We start from the raw sequence: 15,336 nt of genomic DNA, 5'->3' as shown, positions 1-15,336 counted from the left end.
CACAGACCAAAACGACTTAGTGGAGGTAGTCCCTGGTGGAAACTATGAGGAAGCTTACGGGAGTGGCGAGTCTGAAAAGCAGGGATGACTATTATCTCCCACTAAAAATCCCATGTGCCACAGAGCAGAGCTGGTGGAACCAAGACTGGGCAGGGGGGGGAGCTAACTAGTAGTCAGGTAGTTGAGCAGTTAGGGAATCGGGCTAGTTATCAGAAGGTTGCCTGTTTGATTCCCGGCCATGCCAAAGGACGTTGTGTGTGGGCGAGGCACTTCACCCTACTTGCCTCGGGAGGTGGGGGGGGATGTCCCTGTACTTACTGTAAGTCGCTCTGGATAAGAGCGTCTGCTAAATAACTGTCCTGGTACTCAGGTTGATCTCAGTGTAGTGGTCGTCCTACTCTTTAGGGTTCCTCTCAAACACCAAGCCTCATCATTCACTGGGAGAGAAAGACAGAAAAGGGGACATTTCAGGTTGAAATGGTTTATTAGTTAAGAAATGTGACCTTACAAATGTGATACAGAATTTATCCCACGTGATCATGTTACCTCCACCCCCATCCCGCCCCTGAGAACTAAATGCCAATTATTATTACTATTTTGATGTTTTTTCATTTTTTTTCATTTTTACACCCAGCACAAGAAAATTAAAGAAGCTATTCAGTTAACAGCATCTACATTAAGTAGTCCAAACTGCAGTAACAAAAGATTTGGTTAGCAGAAGCACGGTTGTGCGTGTGAGCACTAAAAATGCGATACTAAAACTGGCACAGTTTCATTTCATGACTTCACTGCCATGTGCGTTCCATACCTTGTATTTATTGGTAAATCTGCAGTGTATAAAAATATAAAAAAGGCCATCATTAAAGATTCGAAAATCAATCCAGCTTTAGTTGAAATGACGTGACGCCACGAGGCCATCTCCCGCTGAATGACTCTTCAAAACACGTTTAAATGTGTGAGCAAAAAAAAAAACGTTCAAAAGAATCATTCTGAATCACTTTCTTAATCTATTCAACCCAACGTTTTCCAGTATCTCACAGATCCAGACCGTTCGGTCCAGAATTATTTTAGGTCAGTAGCCTTTATCGAAAACCCTCGAAACCCATCAAAAAAAAAAAACAAGAACAAAAAAAGCTGTTAATGTGTATTAAATGTTGGCATTCTTAAGACAAAATGAGGAAAACAAACAATATATACAGCACAAAAGAAATATCGTATGCAATATGCAAAGGCGTCAAGTTGCTTTCGGCAACCCCCCCCCCCCTCCCAAAATAAGCCAATCTTCACTGAAGACCCCTCAAGATGCCCTAATCAATACCCTTACGCCCCACCCACCCCTGCTCACGCACAGAACATCACAAAACACGATTACGTCACTAAGCCTGTTAGTTTGGGAACGGTGCCCCTGTAACTCTCCCTCCCCCCTCTCCCTCCCTCCCCCCCTCAGGCGGAGGGGCAGAGCGCCTCAGCCAGGCTGCTCCACTCGTCCTCCTCTGGGTGGTACACCTCCACAGTGTTCAGGAAGTCGTTCCCGTCGAAGCCGCCCACGGCGCAGATCACGTCTCCCAGCACGGCCACGCCTGCGTTGCTGCGCGCCGACGTCATGCTTCCCAGCATCCTCCACTCGTTCCTGGCGGGATCGTACACTTCAACGCAACGCAGAGCGCGAGAGCCGTCGAAGCCGCCCACCACAAACAGTTTGCCTGCGAGTGAAAAGACGGGAGATGGTATGAGAACAATCTGTACTTCCAGGCTGCGTGTTTCCCCACATTAGAGGAACAAGAACCAGACAGAAACTGAACTGTGATGTAGATAGTCACGTAGCCTGAAGACTGTGAACCATACGGTCCACCCCCTTCCCCACCCCCCCGTCCCAGTCGGGGCTCCTACCTGCGTAGACGGCCACCCCGGCCCCCCTGCGCGCCACGTTCATGGGGGCGATGAGGGTCCAGGTGTTGTTGTCAGGGTTGTAGCGCTCCACCGTGTTCAGGCAGTTCCACGACTCCGCCCCTCCGATCACATACATGAAACCTTCCAGCTCGCACACCGCCGCCTGGTGCCGCCCTGGAGGACGAAACAAACGCACACGGGGTGTCAGGTCTGGATGAAAAGACGGCTTCACAAAGACACAGAAAGAGGCAGAGAAAGAGGCAGAGAAAGAGGCAGAGAAAGAGGCAGAGAAAGAGGCAGAGAAAGAGGCAGAGAAAGAGGCAGAGAAAGAGGCAGAGAGACAGGCAGAGAGAAAGGCGAGAGAAGGAGGCAGAGAGAAGGAGGCAGAGAGAAGGAGGCAGAGAGAAGGAGGCAGAGAGAAAGAGGCAGAGAGAAAGAGGCAGAGAGAAAGAGGCAGAGAGAAAGAGGCAGAGAGAGAGGCAGAGAGAGAGGCAGAAAGAGAGGCAGAGAGAAAGAGGCAGAGAGAAAGAGGCAGAGAGAGAGAGGCAGAGAGGCGAGAGAAAGAGGCAGAGAGAGAGGCAGAGAGAGAGAGGCAGAGAGAGGCAGGCAGAGAGAGGCAGGCAGAGAGAGGCAGGCAGAGAGAGGCAGAGAGAGAGGCAGAGAGAGAGGCAGAGAGAGAGAGGCAGAGAGAGAGGCAGAGAGAGAGGCAGAGAGAGAGGCAGAGAGAGAGGCAGAGAGAGAGGCAGAGAGAGAGGCAGAGAGAGAGGCAGAGAGAGAGGCAGAGAGAAAGAGGCAGAGAGAAAGGCAGAGAGAGAGGCAGAGAGAGAGGCAGAGAGAAAGAGGCAGAGAGAAAGAGGCAGAGAGAAAGAGGCAGAAAGAGAGGCAGAGAGAGAGAGGCGAGAGAAAGAGGCAGAGAGACTTACTGATGTTGAGGGGGGCACAGTTGTTCCAGGTCTTGCTCACAGGGTCGAAGGCGTCACAGTTCTTCAGACCTTTCTGTCCGCAGGGGTCCGATCCTCCCACAACAAACAGCTTGTTGTTCAAGGCACAGACACCTGGGCAGAGAGAGGAGCCAATCACATACGGCTCACACCTTCCACAGCCAGCCAATCGGCAGTTTACGCATTCACCCATCGGCCAATCGGGGGGGGGGGGGGGGGGGGGGAAGAGTTTTCCTTACCTGCGTTGCAGCGATTGGTCCGGAGCTCTGGAACCTGAGTCCACTCGTCGGCGTGCGGATCATACGTCTCCCCGCAGCTCAGCTCGTCAGAGTGGCCGTTAGAGCCGCCCATCACGTAGAGCTGACCCTATCAGAGGAGAGGAAGGGGGCGGGCCCAGTTATTATCCAGCCGGAAAGGCAACAGGCAGAAGACAGGTAGAAGACAGGACGAGCGACAGGCAGAAGACAGGACGGGCGACAGGCAGAAGACAGGACGGGCGACAGGCAGAAGACAGGACGGGCGACAGGCAGAAGACAGGACGGGCGACAGGCAGAAGACAGGACGGGCGACAGGCAGAAGACAGGACGGGCGACAGGCAGAAGACAGGACGGGCGACAGGCAGAAGACAGGACGGGCGACAGGCAGAAGACAGGACGGGCGACAGGCAGAAGACAGGACGGGCGACAGGCAGAAGACAGGACGGGCGACAGGCAGGTTGTGGGTGAGGTACCATGAGCACTGCCATCTGGAAGCGAGCCCTGGGGGTCCGCATGGGGGCTATGAAGGTCCAGCGGTCCTCTTTGGGGTCGTAACACTCCACAGTCCTCAGACACTCCTCCCGGTTGTACCCTCCTGGGAAGAGGCAGACAAGGGAGGGCTTCAGAGACACATCACAGCCTACATGGACACTGGGGGCGAGAATCTTTTGGTACCTCACGTTTTGAGTCTTGGGGTCGTGATTTGATTATTAGATGAAAATAATCACAAATAATCATCACCCCAAGAATCGAATCGTGAGATATATATATATATATAAAAAGGATTCACATACATTTGTGAATCGATCTGAATCACTAGCAGACTGATTTGTGATCAAATGTGAATCAAGTTTCATGAATCAAGTTCTAACACGCACAATCAACATCCAGGAGCTGAGCAGTAACGGGAGGAGGAGTAAGAGGAGGAGGAGGGGCTCACCTGCGGCGACGAGCCGTCCGTGCAGAGCAGCGGTGCCCAGGCCGGAGCGGGCGTAATGCATGGGCGACAGCGGCTTCTCCTCCTCCTCCTCGGGCTGGCCCTCGAAGCTCAGGCTCTTCAGGAGGCAGGGCGTGGCCGAGGGGGACGTCTGGGGGCTGCTGCGGCCGTGCAGGAAGATCACGCTCAGCACCCCGTCCAGCACGGCCAGGCACAGGTAGGTGCAGTCTGGGGAGCAACAGGTGGAGATGAGTCCTACTCTGGATAAGAGCGTCTGCTAAATGACTAAATGTAAATGTAACACGAGGAAACCCCGCTACAAACCCCCCCCCCCCACACACACACAGACAGACTTACTGGTGGTCTTCTCAGAGGCGATGTACTTCCACTCTCTGTGTCGGGGCTGGCGGGGGGTGTTGGGGGACAGGCTGTCGGAGGAGCTGCAGCTCAGCTGTCTCTGCGTTTCTGCTCTGCTCTCTCTGGGGGAGTTCTTCTGCAAGAGCACAGCACAGATACAGACTGCAGCACAGATACAGACAGCTGCACAGATACAGACTGCAGCACAGATACAGACTGCTGCAGAAAAGCACAGCACAGATACAGACTGCTGCAGGGGACGGCCGCCCTGCTACCACACACACACACACGCACAAGCAGGGCGCGGGCCTGGTTACCTGCACAAACTGGAGGTGGTCATCCTCACTGGCGAACACCTCCGTCTGCCCCTCCATCAGGCTTCCGTCCAGCAGCTTGTGGTCGGCAGAGTAGTACAGCGTTTGCACCTGCAACACACACAGCGACACAACAACCATGTGGCTGTCTCCATGGCAACAACAAAGCAGAGCCCCGGCAACACGGTGGGTGGAGGGAGGGGGGGGGGGCGGTCTTTGATGTCCGTTTGACGTTTTTTTTTGTACGTACACACACACACACACACACTGAAATGAGGCGCAGTACACTGAAGGGGTCAAAGTAGAAACTGCCGTGTGCACTTCCATACGCCGCCCCCCCCTCCTGCCCTCCCCCCCCCCCCATCCTGTCTGGAAAAGGAGCAGGGGGGGGGGGAGCGGGGGCGACGACTGCAGCAGCAGCAACAGCAGCAGCATCTGAAACGTCTTCAGGAGAGAGGGAGGCGGAGGAGGGGGAGGGCTCTTCTGTCTCACCGCTGTTGCCGATTGGATATCACCTTCAAACCTCTGGAAGGGGATTGGCTGCAGCAATACATAAGAGTTTTCAAAACGCAAGGAACGAGTAACTGTTGGAATGAACTAATCAAGTTTGAAAACAAACAAGAAAAAGTTGCGTGATACGACACATGCAGGACTGTTAAGAGGTGGAGAATCCTGCAAGAAACATCTCAAGGTTTTTCTGCAGAACAGACTATTTGGGATAAAAAAAAAAAAAAAAAAAGTATTTTCCCATTACATTGCGTGGCCGTTAAACGATGGAGGTTTCCAGTGTATTTTCCAATGAATGAGAGTCCTGTTGAGAAGCCCAGCTATGTTCCAATGAGGTGTGCTGTGATGGAGATATACTGAGCATGTGATATAGGAATGAGTTATGAGTACAGCAGCCACACTGTATACATCTGTAGCTATCACAGTGTACCAATACATGGGTGTGGAGGGTTTCAGTATTTGTATCCTGTGATTTGAGGTGTTTCTATGTGAATTTTAACACGTAAATGTGTGTGTGTGTGTCACTGACAGATGGAAGCTCAGTTTCAATGTTGTTTTGGCGAGAGAGGGGGCTGCTTCATTCCTCCCTCTCTCCCCTCTTTTCTCTCTCTCTCTCTTTACCCTGGTGGTTCAGTCTTGGTTCTTCAGTTTCGTCTCCTGCTGCCGCTAATAAACCTAAAGGAGAAATAAAATCAATGGGGAGGAACAGACGTTAGTACCGGAGGGCTGGTCCAAAACACACACACACACACACACAGGAACGAGAGAAAGGCATCAGTGAAGCAGCAAAAAAGAAGAGGAGGATGGGAGGGGGGGGCAAGACCTCTAAAGCCGGCCTCTTTGAGTGACAAGAGGAAGGACCAATGCCACCGGGTGGGTGGAGCCATCATCAACCATGCACCCAATCATAGAAGAGGGGGAGGGGGGGGGAGGAGACGGGCGGACGGACAGCAAAACAGGAAACGTGTCTCGTCTCCTCGTGTCTTTCTGCTCACCTCTCGCAGTGTGGCCAGGGACAGTGTCTACTGCGTAACTTAACGAGAAAGAAAACAAACAGTCCTAGAACCTGGTGACTCGTCTCCACAGCCACCCCACACGGAGCAAAACCTCTCAAATCTCAGAGGGAAGGAAAGAGACAGGGGGGAGTGTTGAGGTGGTGTGCTGGGGGGGGAGGGAGGGGAGGTGGAGGTGGAGCAGCGATACTGACCTCCTCCATCAGCCTGTCCAGGTGGTCTCCGTTCTCTGACAGACTGCGCTGGACCCAGCTGAGCACTTTGGAGTACAGCTTGCCGTTGCTGGGCAGGGCCAGGTTGTCTTCCAGCATTACTTCTAACTGTAAACACACACACACGGCCCACAGGGAGCGGGGGGGGGGGGTTTAAAAAACAACCGAGTCAGGATGGGCTGTCCACAACCGCTCGGTTACCGACAAATTTATTGTTGAGGGACAGACTGTAGGAGCAGCTAGTCGCAGCAGAAAAAAAAAAATCACATTGAAATAAAAAAAAATAAAAAAAACAATCAGATGTGATTTATCAACACTACCAGCTAAATACCCCCCAACCCCCGTAGGAAATTAAGCCTTTGGTTTAATGCAGCAAAGCAGTGGAAGTCTAAAAGGTGATCTTTGAACCTGAATAAGTTGTCAGGGGATTTACGGGAGCGTCTAAATGAAGCACAAGCCTCCCTAATCTAGGAAAGTCGAGCAGCTAAAATTACAATCCGTTACTCAAGCAGCAGACTGAGCCCGTGCGGAGGATTTTTTCATCTCAAGCCAGGTGACAGTTAGTGACAGTTGGAAGTGGACCCAAGGGGGGGGGAGGCCGCCTCACCTTGAGGCGGGGGAGTTTTAGGAAATCCTCCTGTTCGGAAACTTCCAGAAGGTGTTCCTGGATGTAGGCGTCCACCTTGGCCAGGACGCGTCCGTCTCCCATGCGGCTGGCAAAGTTGCGGAAGGAGATGGCGCTCTGGGAGTCCATCTTGGTGAGCAGGTAGTCACCACAAATCTGGCCAACCAGACGGGACGAACGTTCGGAGGTTTGACAACGTCAAGAGGAAGTGATGGAGCTTTAACCCTTAACCACTCTTAACCTTGTACGATCCTAAGCCTTTTCAGGTCTGACCCGTTGACCCGCCACTTTAGGGCGGAACAAGCTTAGAGCGAGTCCGTCTTTAATTAAAGGTCTTGGTTTTGATTCAAGGCTTTAGGACGAGGTTGTCCTACCTGTTTGACACGTTCCATCTTGAACCTTTTGGCCGCAGAGTAGACCTCCTTAACCAACTCCTTGTCTGCCTTCAACCTAGAAAAACACAGCAACACCGGCGACAAAAAATGACAACGCGATCTGACACGGCTCACCGGTGTGCCTGAGGGGGTCAGAGGGCAGGAGGGGGGGGTGAAAGGTCACAAGAGGGGGGGAGGGGGGAAGGGTCACAAGGTGGGGGCTACTCACTGGGCAGTGTAAGCGTAGTTGAGCAGGACCTCCACAGCGTCGGGGTTCAGGTCCTCGAAGGTGACGTGGGACACCCCGTGGGGCTCGATGTCGCTGTTGAACACCTCAAACAGGTAGGGGCTGCAGCACGCCAGCACGGCACGGTGAGCCATCAGCTCGTGGCCGCACACCTGCGACACAGCAGGGGGGGCAAAAGGTGAAGCTAGAGGCGCCACGGGTGAAGGTTCTAGGGCCGCGTTTCTACGGATCTTCCGAAATCGAATGGCAGTGCGCATTTGGTAAGACAGAAAGGGCGCTGCGCGCTTGCAGCTTGGCGTAGGGATACGCTGTTGGCGCGAGATACGGGACTACTTCCGGTACAACCGATAGGCGTTGGACCTTCTCTGGTCTGAGGTCGAGCGGGGGGGGGGGGGGGGGGGGAGAGAGAGAGAGAGAGAGAGAGAGAGAGAGAGAGAGAGAGAGAGAGAGAGAGAGAGAGAGAGAGAGAGAGAGAGAGAGAGAGAGAGAGAGAGAGAGAGAGAGAGAGAGAGAGAGAGAGAGAGAGAGAGAGAGAGAGAGAGAGAGAGAGAGAGAGAGAGAGAGAGAGAGAGAGAGAGAGAGAGAGAGAGAGAGAGAGAGAGAGAGAGAGAGAGAGAGGGAGGGAGGGAGGGAGGGAGGGAGGGAGGGAGGGAGGGAGGGAGGGAGGGAGGGAGGGAGGGAGGGAGGGAGGGAGGGAGGGAGGGAGGGAGGGAGGGAGGGAGGGAGGGAGGGAGGGAGGGAGGGAGGGAGGGAGGGAGGGAGGGTGTTCACCTGCAGTCTGACGTCGCAGAACTGTCCGCTCTTTCTCAGGGCGTTCATCTTGGCCACGGTGGAGTCCAGGAAGGTCTCATCCTCGAAGATCAGAAAACCGTTGGGAATCATTTTTGCAGAATTTGGGGAAAAAAACCTTGGGGGGGGGAATGGAGGAAATAATTAAATACAATTTAAATAAAAGATTACCAGTCCCAACGAGGTATTTGTCAAAGAGAGAAAGAAGCAGAATGACATTTCCCTACAGCTGCTTTCATCAATTAATAATCACGACGGAGGATTTAGATTAGGTGCATGTGCATTGTGTGAGTGCATATATAATCTACCCCCATGCATTAGTGATGGCCTTACCTAATGGCGTATGACGTAAATCCGGAGAGAGCTACTGGTGACAGTAGAGCAGGAACCGAAGGAAGAGACAGAAAGAGGCTGACTGAGATTACAAGGGCACTCAAGTCCTCTTCACCAGCTGAGGGAGGAGGGGGGGAACCGGAAGCAATGCCAGGCAACCAGACGGGTGACAACGGAGGGGGAGAGGGCAGTCGCACCGATGCAAACTATCAGGCTTGAAGCGACTGTGATCAAGTCCTCGGGATCCCTATGGCTATAGAGTCAAACTTTTTCTGTGTTGGTCGTGCATTATAACCTGAAGGAGAAGAGAAAGAGAAAATTAAGTCATTTTAGTCTGAATAAAAAAGGAAGCAGAACAAGAAATATCAAGCTAATATTAGAACAGTATTTTTAAACTGGTAGGAGGCCCATCAGTCAAACTGATATCAGGTCACACAGGCCGTTACAAAAATAGTCGCTCGCGTTTAACCTCCCTTCCCCTTTACCCTCTCTACTACCTCCCCTCCATTTCATTCTGGATTTTCCGGTCTTTTCCGGGGTCTTCCAGCCCTGTAGTGTGGTAACTGACCCAAGGCCCTGCCCACCCCCCTCATTGCCCCACCTACAGCCACGTGTGACCCAGCCCCACCAAGGACTGCCTAATCCGGCTCAATCCTCTCCTCTCCCCAGCCGTATAGGCAAACTCAATTGCTCAGGGGCGTCAACCAATCACAGTTGCCCAGGAAGCACACCCACCACAGGCCACACCTACAGAGATAATCTGTGAATTCCTCCACAGTCGCCTGTCTAGCTTAGCCTGACGTTGTCATACTCATAATTATAGTCAGAATACGAGTCTGAAAACTCTCCGTTGGGCTGTGACTATGGGGCGTGTTTCAACCGAACTCGTGAAACAAATGCCTCTTCGCTCAATTGGATAAACCTAAAACCAATCAGAGCAACGTAATATGTTGTTTGTTGAAAACTAATTCAACCCAAGGGCTCTTTCGTAACGTTGTTGATTACGTTACTATTGATCATCTGTCCATCATCGTATAAAGCCCGCCCTGGCAATTTCATTGGTCTGCCCAGATCCTGGTTTTATGTAGTTGTTCTCAATACGAGACCCTCCAGACCCAACTTCCGAAGTTGGGTCTGGAGTTGGGCGAAGTTGGGCTGGCAGCCAGGCTATGTCTAGCTAGGAAGTTTTGGGGGAAGAAAAAAAAAAAAAAAAAAAAAAAAAAAAGGATCTTGTCACGCTGGCCATGCTAACCTTCGATCTCTCTCCTCTGGTCAGGTCACTCACACTAGGGTACCAGGAAGGGCAGGGCAGAAGGTGTGGGTAGGGGGTAATAAATCACAGGGATTCCAACCGTTTGATTGCTCTTCCCACATGTAGAGGGGGGGAGGTACAGAGGGGAGAAACCGCAACAGCTGCATCAGTCTGAAATCCAATCCACATGCCATTTGCAATGAGTTCTTAAGAAATCTGGCGTGTGTGTGAGGGTGTGTGTGTGGGGACAGGCGCTTGAGATTCTAATTCATTAAACAGAGGTGCCAACATTATTTTTCTAGTGTGCACGCAATGCACATGGAGCGGTAACAAGTGGTTTGTCACAAGTGTCTCATCTGAAATTTGAGTGTGTGTGTGTGTGTACGAGAGAGAGAGAAAGAGAGAGAGAGTAATGAGTGACTAAGAGGCCTCGATTGCCGTGTCATGGAGGAATTAAAACGGAACAACAACTTTCATTCCTCCCTGGAGTGCGTGGCATGGGAGACTGCTGCTGTCCAACAGCCACACACGAGGGGAATATAGTCTGAGCGTGTGCGGGGTGATAAATGAAGTCTTATTCTGTTGTGGTGAGGCAAGATGAAGCCAGCAAGATGAAGCCAGCAAGCTTCCCACTACCTAATCTTGAACCACAGAGATAAATCCAAGCAGTCAGGGTGTAGATGCATCCATCTCTTCTTACATTAGCTGCGCCCTCAACTCACATTCAAATATGCTTGACACAATGTATGTGTTGAACGATAAAGGATGGCCCTATATCAGCTTTCTGACTTGCAATCGCAGGCCGATTTGTCCCACTTGTAAGCACTATCGGCTGTAGTGAGGGGACGGCCTTGTGAAAAGACAAGACTGGATTTTGTCGCCGCTGGAAATAACGACCGTTTCCATCCAATCAGGGAGTGCAGCTGTTGAATGTGAGACGCACCAAAATCTTTTCAACCCAAGGACAAGTGTGAAGGACTCTTGTATGAGGCTTTTTTTTTTAATGTTTTTATCTCTAGGACACCTTGTCTAGCCGGTTAAAAATAAATAAAAAGTAACCAGCGTCAAATTGAGAGAGCGTACGCATTTGTGGGCCTGCGAGCGTTAGAAGGGAAACGCAACTGCCATTTCAGTTTCTAGTTCACAACCCTTAGGGGCGCTTTATTTTCCACAGAACTGAAACAAATCAATAGCTCCAGTCATGACAACATTACCATACATCTAAACCAGCCTGGAAATCATATAGCCGATGACCCCGGAAGCCTAACCAGTCGTGGTTAAGAGAATAAACACAGGCAGATTCTGCTGTCTGCTCTGTACGTCTGACATCAAAGTATCAGGAGTGAATTGTTCAATCGCGTGCAAGTATGACACAAGATCATGAGAAATGCACGGAGGGAAAAGAACAAAATGTGTGGTAGGTGGGTGGGGAAGGATGGTCTGGGCGATGCCGAACTCTTTAATTCAGGGAAATACGGGGGGAAAATGCAATTGCATAGAGATGGAAAATAACTGCTGAGTCACATGACTTCACAGAGGCGTGTCACACGTTGAAATCAGAACAATCTGTGTGTGTGTGGTGTGTGTGTGTGTGTGTGTGGTGTGCGCGTTTGCACACAGCTACGCCGGCAGAACTGGATGGTGCTGGCAAACGACAGCATGTGCGGGTGGTGCTGCTGCTGGCACATGCTAGAAATAGCTGAATAAAAAGACCTTATTGTGTTTCCCGTGTGCACGGCAATGCGTGGAAGCTTCGGCCGCTACCACCATCCATTTGCAGATGTTAGCTGGCCTAGTTTTGTTGACGTTTTACGTAATATCTAAAAGGGAAAAAGGGACGCTTCCCACTGAACGCTTCACTGGCTAGCACCTTCTTTAAGTTGACCCTCCTCCTCCGCTCCGGGGCTCCACTTAAAAACTTCCCCTCCCCCTACACCCCCCTCTCCTCCCCCTTCCCCCCCCCTCCCTCCAATCTTACTTCTCCTCCTCCCCCACTCCAGGGCTTCACTTAGCCTCCTCCCCCTGCAACCTCTCTCTACTTCACCCCCCCACCCCTCCGCCCCCACTCCTCCCTCTCTGCTCCTCCACCCCCACCACACTCCCCTCCCCCCGACCCCCCCCCCCTCACTCCCATCTACACCCCACCCCCACTGCCCTTCCCCCACCCCCACTGCCCTTCCCCCACCCCCACTGCCCTTCCCCCACCCCTCTACCATCCACAGGTCTTTTCTATTCCTGTCACACAGACTCCTTCTTGCCAGACCTGACTGAATACAGACTGTGTGCCGACTGATCCATGATGGGAGTGAATTAAAGTAATGTCTTTAGTAAGTTGCACACCTTCAGCTGTACGGAATTAATTAACATCTGAAAAAGACACTTCACTTCTCCTAGTGATAAACGATAAACTCTCTCCCTGAGATTAAAGGTTAACAGAAAACTAATCATGCCATTTTAAGACGACTGACTTTCTCTACCCCCCCCCCCCCCCCCCTTTCAATAGTGGTGAGCTGAGATTTGATCATTCTCCAGATTGACAAGGGAACTGTGTATAGAGACAGGAAACAGACTGGGGAAACAGGAAGTAGTATTCCTGCAAACAACATCAACATCCAAGTGTCCGTAAATCACTCAATGTGATCACATGGCACAGGCACAAAGACCCATAGAGGAAGTCACACCAAATATAGTCAGGAAATGTGAGTTACAATATTAATAATATTTTGAATTAGACTGACATGAAGGGATACCATTTTTTTTGAGAAAGCCAGACGTGGAAAGAGAGAGCAGAGAGAAAGATCCATCAAAATTGATTACTTTGTTTCAGCGCGTCATCCCTTTCTATTTGACTGGTCAAACACAATGAAGATAAACCGGTCTGTTCCACAGTAGGATGGTGAAATGAGGCCAAGATGGGCTCTGTAGTGCAATGTACTCATTAATGCCGCGGGCCATACGTTTCAAAAGGCCTTTTGTACGAAATACAAAGTGGTGAGGGAATTTCAATACGTTTTGATGCACGAAGCTACATGTTGTCTGACATGATAATTAAAGGAACCAAAACTGCGCAACAAAGATGAGAAATATCGACGCTCATTAAGAATCAGGAAGTGGGGTTTGAATCCACGGTGGGTTATCCACCTACCGTTCCTTGCAAGCCAGTGTCAAAGCGGGACCGTAGATGATAATAGTGGAAATGGCCGAATCACATTGAGTCCACCTCCATGAATCAGTCTAGTTGCACTTGACCTCCTCCTCCCCCCCCCCCCCCCCCCCCCAAGTATCTGAAGCTTCGATGCTGACGGCCGAACAAGCGGATTTCCCCCCGTTAGTCTCAACGTGTTAAATGACCGTGGAGGTACTGATGCGGGGGCCGGCGGCCAGGGGAAGGAACCGGGAAACACACGGAGGTGACATTCGAAAGCCCTTGGCGAAAACATCCGACAAGCTGTTTATTTTATAAAGATTAGTCGTGTTTTATGATTTAATGTTGTCTGGGTTATATAGCTAGCAGGCGACTGTTGTGCGAGTTAAAAAGGAAGTGTAATACTGAATTGAGGATATCAATAAACACTGGTTACATTTAGGTGGTGGTAACGCCAAGGTTGAGACTACGGGAGGTGGGATAGTATAACATGGAGTGCCAACTACAAAAAGGTAAACTGACTCAATCTCAAGCATTTGGTTCCGTTCCTTAGCTTATCTACATAAAAAAAAATCGTTTTAAGCTCGCCACATTACAGAAGCGCTATGTGCCAACGCCAGCCAGTCCTGAGCCCACGGCACGGGCTAATGTCTGCCCGGTATTCACGAAGTAGGTCAGCTGCTAAGAAAACACCAAACTGCTTAGGTCGACCGACATTGCAATGACAGTTCAAAAAACACAATGAAGCAATGTGGCGCGCTAACTCAGTTAGCCGCTACTGTTCAACCCGCTTTATATGAGCTGGACCACGCGCTTAGCTGGCGGGCTAAACAGCCGTTAAAACACCTTGTCTCTTAAGTATTTAGTACCTGGCTGTGTAGCTACTGCAGACTATTGTCTTTCGTGTCGTTAACCCGGCTTGTATATGATGGCAGTACGTGCATCCGCGACACCCTAGCCGTTACCGTAACCAGCTAACGCTATGTGGCAATGAATACGGACATGTCATTCCTCGTGCAATCGTTGCATACACTTCATTCAGCTACGCCCCGTTACTACTGTTGCTCTAAAGCTATCTAGTTAGCGTACAATTTCCAGAACAGGTGACAATCTTAAGAAAAGGCATCTCTGATTAAGTATCAAAGTATATTGCCAAGTATAAATATAAATTCATACCAAATACCAACATTTGTCGAGGCTTACGTCATGAAACACCAAATCAACCCCTATCTGTCTGTGTTACGTAGCGCGCCACAATCCTTCCCTCATCTTAACGTTTTTAGTACACATTATTCAGAATAGTATTCACAAACTCTTACCTGGGGTTTTTGACAACAGGTGGTATTAGACATATTTGATGTAAATTCAGAGTTGTGGGTGTGGGAACGGCGAACTGCGACGCGATTAACACGGTTCGGTTTCTTTCTCCTCGCACGGGTCCCCGGTACTCACGAGCGTGTACTAGCAAGTGACGAAGCTTCAGCAGCGCGTGCTCAACAAAAGCGATCACGCAGACGGTGACGTATGTAGGTCGGTCTGCGCCGGTCTGAAGGCGGGGTTAGCTCTACACTGCTGACATGGTAGGTCACTTTCAGAAGCAGTTTTAACGATTGTAGTATCTCTGCTTTTTATTATTCAGTATTTTCTCTCATATTAGCAGAATTCTACTTTAGTATTGAGGGCCTATTCTAGGGACGTCTTGTTTTCACACCAGGTTAGAAAATGAGTCATCCTCAATTTGGAATATTGTCAAGATAAGACCATGATTGTGAAGTCTAGCGGTTAACTCAAACGTAGGCCGTACAAGACGTGTTCATTTTAGGGCTCAAATTAACTGACATACTTCACCTTCATATAAGTAGCTTGAGGGTCTCTTCTCTTAAAGAAAGAACATCCTTGCTCAGCTTCGCTCACCACTAATTTGACGTCATCTTAGAGGCCGTTATATCCCTGAGACAGCTTACAACTACCTCAGTGAAACGCTAATTAGATAAATGGATCAGAATCACTACCGTGCCACAGATAATGTACTCCACGTGGGTTAGAGCCCAGCCTGTAGCTTCATACTAGAAACCACTAGAAACCTCTAGAACGTTCCGGAAGGATTTTGTGGTTTGGTGTTTGTAGTGATACGGTGGCTCAG

The 15,336-nt window shown here is 50.5% G+C and overlaps 1 protein-coding gene across 2 annotated transcripts; it reads right to left on the bottom strand.

Moving 5' to 3' along the window:
• Positions 1 to 465: 465 nt before the first annotated feature.
• Positions 466 to 14,671, bottom strand: ivns1abpa (influenza virus NS1A binding protein a). Of its 2 annotated transcripts, none has more exons than XM_084692929.1 (15): positions 14,513 to 14,671; positions 8,797 to 9,091; positions 8,446 to 8,581; positions 7,657 to 7,826; positions 7,428 to 7,503; positions 7,036 to 7,209; positions 6,411 to 6,536; positions 4,700 to 4,807; positions 4,383 to 4,518; positions 4,029 to 4,253; positions 3,562 to 3,683; positions 3,071 to 3,197; positions 2,814 to 2,945; positions 1,891 to 2,064; positions 466 to 1,703 (listed from the first exon to the last, which is right to left on the bottom strand). In XM_084692929.1, exons 3-15 carry the CDS (start codon positions 8,554 to 8,556, stop codon positions 1,444 to 1,446), a joined length of 1,941 nt encoding a protein of 646 aa, XP_084549055.1. In that variant the 5' UTR covers positions 8,557 to 8,581; positions 8,797 to 9,091; positions 14,513 to 14,671; the 3' UTR covers positions 466 to 1,443. The 2 variants fall into 2 exon arrangements, with proteins under 2 accessions (XP_084549055.1, XP_084549056.1); XM_084692930.1 differs by lacking the exon at positions 14,513 to 14,671 and adding an exon at positions 10,049 to 10,064.
• Between the last annotated feature and the right edge of the window lie 665 nt (positions 14,672 to 15,336).

This window comes from Hypomesus nipponensis, chromosome 26, assembly GCF_054491055.1.
Source record: "Hypomesus nipponensis isolate SF chromosome 26, ASM5449105v1, whole genome shotgun sequence".
NCBI classification, from domain to species: Eukaryota; Metazoa; Chordata; class Actinopteri; order Osmeriformes; family Osmeridae; genus Hypomesus; species Hypomesus nipponensis.
This window is presented reverse-complemented; position numbering and strand designations above follow the sequence as displayed.

Excerpts from the sequence above, each read along its gene's own strand:
- ivns1abpa (XM_084692929.1), bottom strand. The coding sequence starts at position 8,556 with ATGATTCCCAACGGTTTTCTGATCTTCGAGGATGAGACCTTCCTGGAC. Across the intron at positions 2,946-3,070 it reads GACCAATCGCTGCAACGCAG|GTGTCTGTGCCTTGAACAAC; the intron begins GTAAGGAAAACT and ends CTCTCTGCCCAG. Across the intron at positions 1,704-1,890 it reads CGGGGTGGCCGTCTACGCAG|GCAAACTGTTTGTGGTGGGC; the intron begins GTAGGAGCCCCG and ends TTTCACTCGCAG.